The following is a 6,000-nucleotide window of genomic DNA, read 5'->3' as shown; positions in this document are numbered from 1 at the left end:
TCAGTGAAGCGGGAAGCTTTTGAAGATGCTCAAAGGGTCACTAGGCTCAGTCAGTGAAGCGTTTGCCTTTGCCTCGTGTCATGATCCCATCAACCTAGATCAAGTCCTTGCATTGAGTTCCCCGGTCAGTGGCGAGCCTGCTTCTCCCTCCCCCTCCTCTTGTGTTCTTTCCCCATCTCTCAAATAAAGAAATAAAATATTAAAAAGAAGAAGATGATGATGCACAAAGTGGATGCCGTCCCATCCAGGCAACTCGCTCCGGCAGAGAGACACCAGCAGACACACGGCTCGTAGCACGGTACTCTTTATTGTGACGCTCAGTGGAAAACATCTGTAAACCAGCTTACTGTAGTGGTGACAGCTGTAACACATGCTAAGGCACTTTAATTATATAAAAAAGGGGTGGGGCTGGGAGCTCCATTCACTCCTTTGTGACAGCAACTGGGACCTGAATTCAGAGCTTTTTAGGCATACGTAGCTTTCATATATCTTCATGATTTGTTGAGTTTTTTTCAAAAGAAAAAAAAAGATGCCTTCTTTGCCATAAGTAAGTCTAAATGCAGCATATACAAAACAGTTAGGAATACAGGTAAATTCAGCAACCAGTGTAGACCAGTGTAGGACAAGCTACTCTCTTCTAAACATGGTTCCAAAGGAAAGGCAGTGATAAAGACTTGGAATTTTATCATTTATTATAAGGCGAGGGGAGAAGAAACCTTTTTTTTTTTTTGCTTTCAAACACATCCATGCAGATGGCAGATCTTTAAACCATACTGAGTCGATGGTGCAGATTATGTACCCTCGGGCCCCAGTCCTGGAGTAGATACAAGGTCGTGTGGGAGGGCCGCTGGCCCTTCGCAATGCTCTGGCTGTCAGACCTGGGACAAGTCCCTTAACCATTAAATATATTTGGTCCCCAAGAATGTTAGGAGAAGCCCCCGATGGCCTTCCCAGCGTGGCCCCGAAGCCCTGTCTGTTGGGCCCAGCAGCCCCCTGGTGGCAGGGGCCGGCTGCCCTCCACAGAGGAGGGAAGGGGGTCATCATTGCACTTGAGACACTCTGAAACAGGAAGGGGACCACTGTGGCGCTGCCCAGAGCGCGTGGGGAGGGACGGCTCCTTCCTTGCACCCCGCATTCTGTGCCCTGCACAGAGGGGGCAGCCCTGGGCCTGCCCTTACCCAATCACCCAGGGCCCTCGGGAGTGCGGGGCCAACGGGGCAGAGGTCGTGAGGTCGCCGTGTGTGATTGCCAACAGCAAAGGAGGAGGGGGAGCTGGTGGCAGAGGTGGGGGAAGGAAGGTGACAACTCTTCTGGGGTGCTGGGCTATCAAAACTTCTTAGTCTGAAGAAAAATAGATTCGTAGAAAACTCTCTTTGCCCATCCCCGGTGGCCTGCCCTCCTTGTCTTGTGCTATGTGGCAAGGGAGGGCCGAGAGCCTGCTGGTCACTCAGTTCCCAGGCCAGGGGCCCAAGACTCTGACTCTTTGGTATCGGGTGCTGGGGGTGGGAGGGTGCAGAAGCAGATGCAGTGGAGGAAGCCAAACGCCCTCAGCAAGGCCTGGGGGGCGGGCGGGGAGGCGCAGGCTTGAGGTCTCCTGGCCTGGTGGGACTGGGTGGGGAGGTCACAGTCACGGCAGTCCCCAGGAGGTGGAGGAGGGTGCTGCGGGGTGGGGGGTGCTGGAAAGGGGAGACGGAGTCATCTGGCGGTCTGTCCATCCGTTCCAGGCAGCAGGAGGAGAGATTACTCAGCAGCTTTGGCCTCAGCCCCATCCGCCTTGCCATCCACCTCCTCGTCCGAGCAGTCGCCAGCACCTTTCCGGGCCATCCGGCGGGGCACGACAAACGGCAAGTCCCCTCGCCTGGGGACAGAGGCACAGGGTCAGCAGGGCCGGCCAGGTGGGCAAGTACAGCTGGCACCCCTCCAAGCCATCTGTAGACGGACACCAGGCCCCAGCGCCCTGGGCAGTGGGCCAAGAACCGGGGAGCCTGGAGAACCACGGGCTCCCGCTTCATTCCAAATCACCAGTGAGAAGCCGTGGGGAAGCCGGGGCTGACGGCGAGAGAGGGAGGCCCAGCAGCAGACGCAGTCACCCGCGCGAGACACACGCCAGCCCGCACACCCGGGCTCAGACGACGCAGCAGCGGGGCAGACGGAGACACGGGGACCGCACGCGGGACGGGACCCCGACGCCTACTCCGGGTCGCGCGCACAACGCTATTAGCGACGGGCTGGAAGGCGGCCTCCTGTCGCCTTCACGCCGAAGGGAGAGAAGCAGCGAGAATCCCGGGAATCCCGGGAAAAAGAGCCTCTGCCTGCCCCGCCGGCTCCCCCTCCGGCAGCAACGCTCTGCGAGAGCGCACAGCCGCGCCTCCCCGTGGGCACAGGCGCCGTGAAGGCCGCGGGGCCGCCTCAGCCAGGCCGGGCGGCCGCCAGTGCCCCACAGCCAGCCTGGAGCCCCTCCGGGCCGGCCTGGTTCCGCGGGCGGGGTTTTCCCAGAGACGGAGCGCAGGGCTCACCCGGCCGGGAGCCGCACGGGCGGAGACGGCGCGGCACCGGACGCAGACGGGGGCGGCTCCTGGGAGTTTCGTCTGAAAAGAGCGTTCCGGCGCCCCGAGCTCGGGGAGGGCAGGCCGCGGCCACGGGGCTCACCTGAGCTTGTTCTTGAGGGTGCTGACCTCGCGGTTCATGGCGTCGGCGGTCTCAGTGGCGTCCTCCAGCTCGCGCTGCAGCTTCCGGCGGGAGGCGTTGGCCCGCTGGGCCTCCTCCTCAGCCTCCTCCAGCTGCCGCTTGAGCTGCTTCAGGCGGGCCGACGCCTTGTCAGCCTGTGGAGACGAGAGGTCCCGGTCAGGCGCCCCAGCCGGAGAGGCCCACCAGGCGCTGCGGCCCCACGCACGCGCTCGCGCGCACGCACACGCTCCCACGTACACACGCGCCCGCACACGCATGCGCACACACCTGGTCCTTGAACTGCTCGGCGTTCCTCCGCTCGTCATCAACCTGCAGCAGCACGTCCTTCAGCTTCTTCTCGGCCCGACGCACCTGTTTGCAGGCTGCCTGGCGCTCCCTGCAGGGCAGAGAGGCGGCGGCTCAGGGACCCCGGCTCAGAGGGTCCCGCCACACCACACCACACCGGCTGGACGACCTGTCCCCGCGCCTCACGGGCATGTCCCTCACGAGGAAGCCCCCAGGCAGAAGCCGGCCCATCTCCACCCAACACCCACGACGTGCTTGGTCTCCTGCGGGGGACGCACGGCGACAACTCCATTTCACAGAGGAGGAAGTGGGCTCCGGGGAGGGGGGACACAGCCCAAGGAGCAGGTACGTAGCAAGGAAAGGGGAAACTGAGATTTGCAACCCAGTGTGACCTGCCCATTACCTCCAACGACGCCCCAGTCTTGCTGAGCCCACAGACTAGCTGCCCAAGCAGGCAGCAAGCGCCACCTCTGCCTGATTCAGGCCCTAGAGACAGTTGTCCGAAGCCCCAACTCTAGAGGTGGGCCCATGGACTCCTACGCAAACTTAGAAGCCCCAATGGAAGGGATGAGCAGCCGTCAGGAGGGGGACAACAGTCTCTGGGCCTCGGGCAGCAACAGAGGGGTCTGCAGGCTGAGGCCGACGATGGGAAGGAACACCTACTTGGTCTCGTTGTCCAGCTGCTCCTCCAGCTGTGCGATCTTGGCCTCCAGGGCAGTGATGGAAGCCTTGTACTTGGACTTGACAGTGCCCTCCATCTCCTGCAGCTTGACCTTGAGCTCCTTGTTCTGGCGCTCTAGCTGCTGTCGCACATTCTCGTTCTTCTGGGCGTGACTGCGCTCGAGGTTCAGGTCGGTGTTGATCTGGTCGATCTATAGGAAGGAAGGCTGGTGACCCCAGGAGGGCTGGGGCGGGGGGCTCCCTGGGGCAGAAGCGGGGCCACTGGTTCCTCAAGAGCCTCAGAAAACACTAGGCCCTTGTGCCCCAAGTTCATGAGCTCTGGACCCTCCTAGAAAAAGGAGCTCCCCCACAGCCAGGGTCCAGAGAATGAAACCAAGGGAGACCTTCACAGGTGCCAGGACACCCTCTCCGAAGCCCAGCAAGCCCTAGGCTCCTGCCAGCATGGTCTCAGAGGAGCAGAGCCTGGTGCGGGAAAACGCCTGGCGGCCCTGGCCCCACCCACCTGCAGGTTTGCCTTCTTCAGCCGGTCGTTCACCAGCTCGGTGTTGCCCTGTTCCTCCTCCAGCTCCTCCTCCAGCTGGGCGATGCGGGCCTCCAAGCGCCGCTTCTCTTCCAACGCCAGGGCTCTGGGTGAGAGCGGGGAGCAGTGAGACAGGGCCTGTCCCAGAGGATGGGCACACCTGCCCTCAGCTCAACATGGCACGCCATGGCTCACCCTTTGCCGCTGCTGTTGGCAATCTCGTCGGCCAGCTCATCCCGCTCCTGCTGGGCCTGGCGCTTGGCGCGCTCGGCGGCTGCCAGTTCCTGCCATGAGAATGTGGACTGTGACCATCTGGGACACCCCAAAGTCCCTTGAGCCCCCCCTCCCATTCCTGGAACTCGCAGCACCATGCTCCCCCAGCCCCTGGCCCTTCCTCTCAAACCCCCTCCCAGGTCTGCCTCCTCCACGAAGCCCTTCCTCACGAGCCCCTCTGGCTTACAGGGCTGATTCCTTCCTCTGAGACCATGACTTAGGCACCACATTTGCAAAGCCCCTCTCTCTAAGTGTTACAGCCAAGTCAGACTGGGGAGGTAGAGGTAAATAAAAAACTGTCCTGGGCTAATGGGATCTGGTCCCTCTGCATTCTGGGGAGACCGGAAGTCGGGAGGACGAGGATGGGAGTTTGGGTGAGAGCACAGAGTCTGAAAGCCAGTTGGGTAAGGTGGTCCCAACAGAGAGCCACACTTGACCTCAGAGGGAGGGATGACCCCCGGCCCAGGCTCGAGGGCACAGTCATGAGGACAGTGTGGACGAGGACATGCCCAGACACCCAGCCCCAGTAGGAGCACCAAGTGGCACATTAACCTCAGGCTGAAGAAGACTGCCTAGAGCAGAGGGAAGGTTCTAGCGATACACCTCTTGTGTGACCCACAAGGCAGCAAGGGGGACACGCGGTGGTGCCGGAGCATTTGGGAAAGCACCCTCCCCTTGCCAGGTGTAAACACTCAGCAGGAGGTGGGGAGTACCAGGAAGCTTCATTTCATGCAAGGGAGCTGGCCCCAAATGGTGACAGTTTAACTCACACACACAGTTTAGTCACACCAGGAAGCCCGGCTACTTTACGAAACCCTGCAGGGACTTCTTTCACAAAGCCAAACCCACCCCCAACCCACTGCTGAAGTTGGCCTGTTGGCTGCCAGCTGGGCCACTGGGCGGCCCAGCCTGGCTGGGCAGAGGCCGTAGGCTGCCCCTGCTGGTGCCCCGAGTGCCCTCTTGGGGCCTGGCCCACCTCCTGCAGCTGGATCATCTCGGCCTCCATGCTCTTCAGCTTCTTCTCGTTTTCCTTGGCCTGAGCCAGGATCTCCTCTCGTGATGCACGTGTGTCCTCCAGTTCCCGCATGTAATCCTTCATCTGGGCCTGGGGTGGGCAGGAGAAGCTTGGTACCCCCCACAGCCACCACCCCACCCTCAAGACCTTGGGCTGCTTTCAGCCTGCTGCCACATGTAACCAACTTAACAGTAAAGGGCAAAATAATGACACAGATCTTTTTAATCCTTATCATTTTCACACGTTTTTGACCATCAGGTTTTACAAAGCACACCTTCGGCAGTGTCAGTCACCCGGTACCCATCAGCCCGAGCTGCAATCTGGGGTACACTTTTTACAACGTCCTGTTGACCCAAATGCAGCAGTGCTCCAAGGCTGCTCCCTGGGACACCAGGTCCTCCGGGTCCACAACCACCTGCCAGGTCAGCCCCCACTATAGGGAAGAAACACATTTCCTTTGTTCTCCTGTGACTGGTTCTAACTCTAAAGATCTTAGTCAAATAGGTTTGTTTCTTTTTTTTCTTCTATAGATAAATCC

At 60.2% G+C, this 6,000-nt stretch overlaps 1 protein-coding gene across 2 annotated transcripts in view; it reads right to left on the bottom strand.

Annotated features, from left to right (window-relative positions):
• Nucleotides 1-692: 692 nt before the first annotated feature.
• MYH9 (myosin heavy chain 9) overlaps nucleotides 693-6,000 on the bottom strand; it is an 88,426-nt gene continuing 83,118 nt past the window's right edge. Inside the window, exons 34-40 of one of the 2 annotated variants that reach the window (XM_032346411.1) lie at nucleotides 5,424-5,552; nucleotides 4,370-4,458; nucleotides 4,157-4,280; nucleotides 3,637-3,845; nucleotides 2,956-3,064; nucleotides 2,650-2,822; nucleotides 693-1,858 (exon numbers count right to left, since the gene is read on the bottom strand). In XM_032346411.1, the coding sequence (XP_032202302.1) occupies nucleotides 1,741-1,858; nucleotides 2,650-2,822; nucleotides 2,956-3,064; nucleotides 3,637-3,845; nucleotides 4,157-4,280; nucleotides 4,370-4,458; nucleotides 5,424-5,552 (951 nt within the window). In that variant the 3' untranslated portion in view covers nucleotides 693-1,740. The remainder of the gene's footprint in view (nucleotides 1,859-2,649; nucleotides 2,823-2,955; nucleotides 3,065-3,636; nucleotides 3,846-4,156; nucleotides 4,281-4,369; nucleotides 4,459-5,423; nucleotides 5,553-6,000) is intronic. The other variant, XM_032346410.1, reaches the window with a different exon arrangement.

The sequence above is a fragment of the Mustela erminea genome, chromosome 6 (assembly GCF_009829155.1).
Source record: "Mustela erminea isolate mMusErm1 chromosome 6, mMusErm1.Pri, whole genome shotgun sequence".
Classification (NCBI taxonomy): Eukaryota; Metazoa; Chordata; class Mammalia; order Carnivora; family Mustelidae; genus Mustela; species Mustela erminea.
This window is presented reverse-complemented; position numbering and strand designations above follow the sequence as displayed.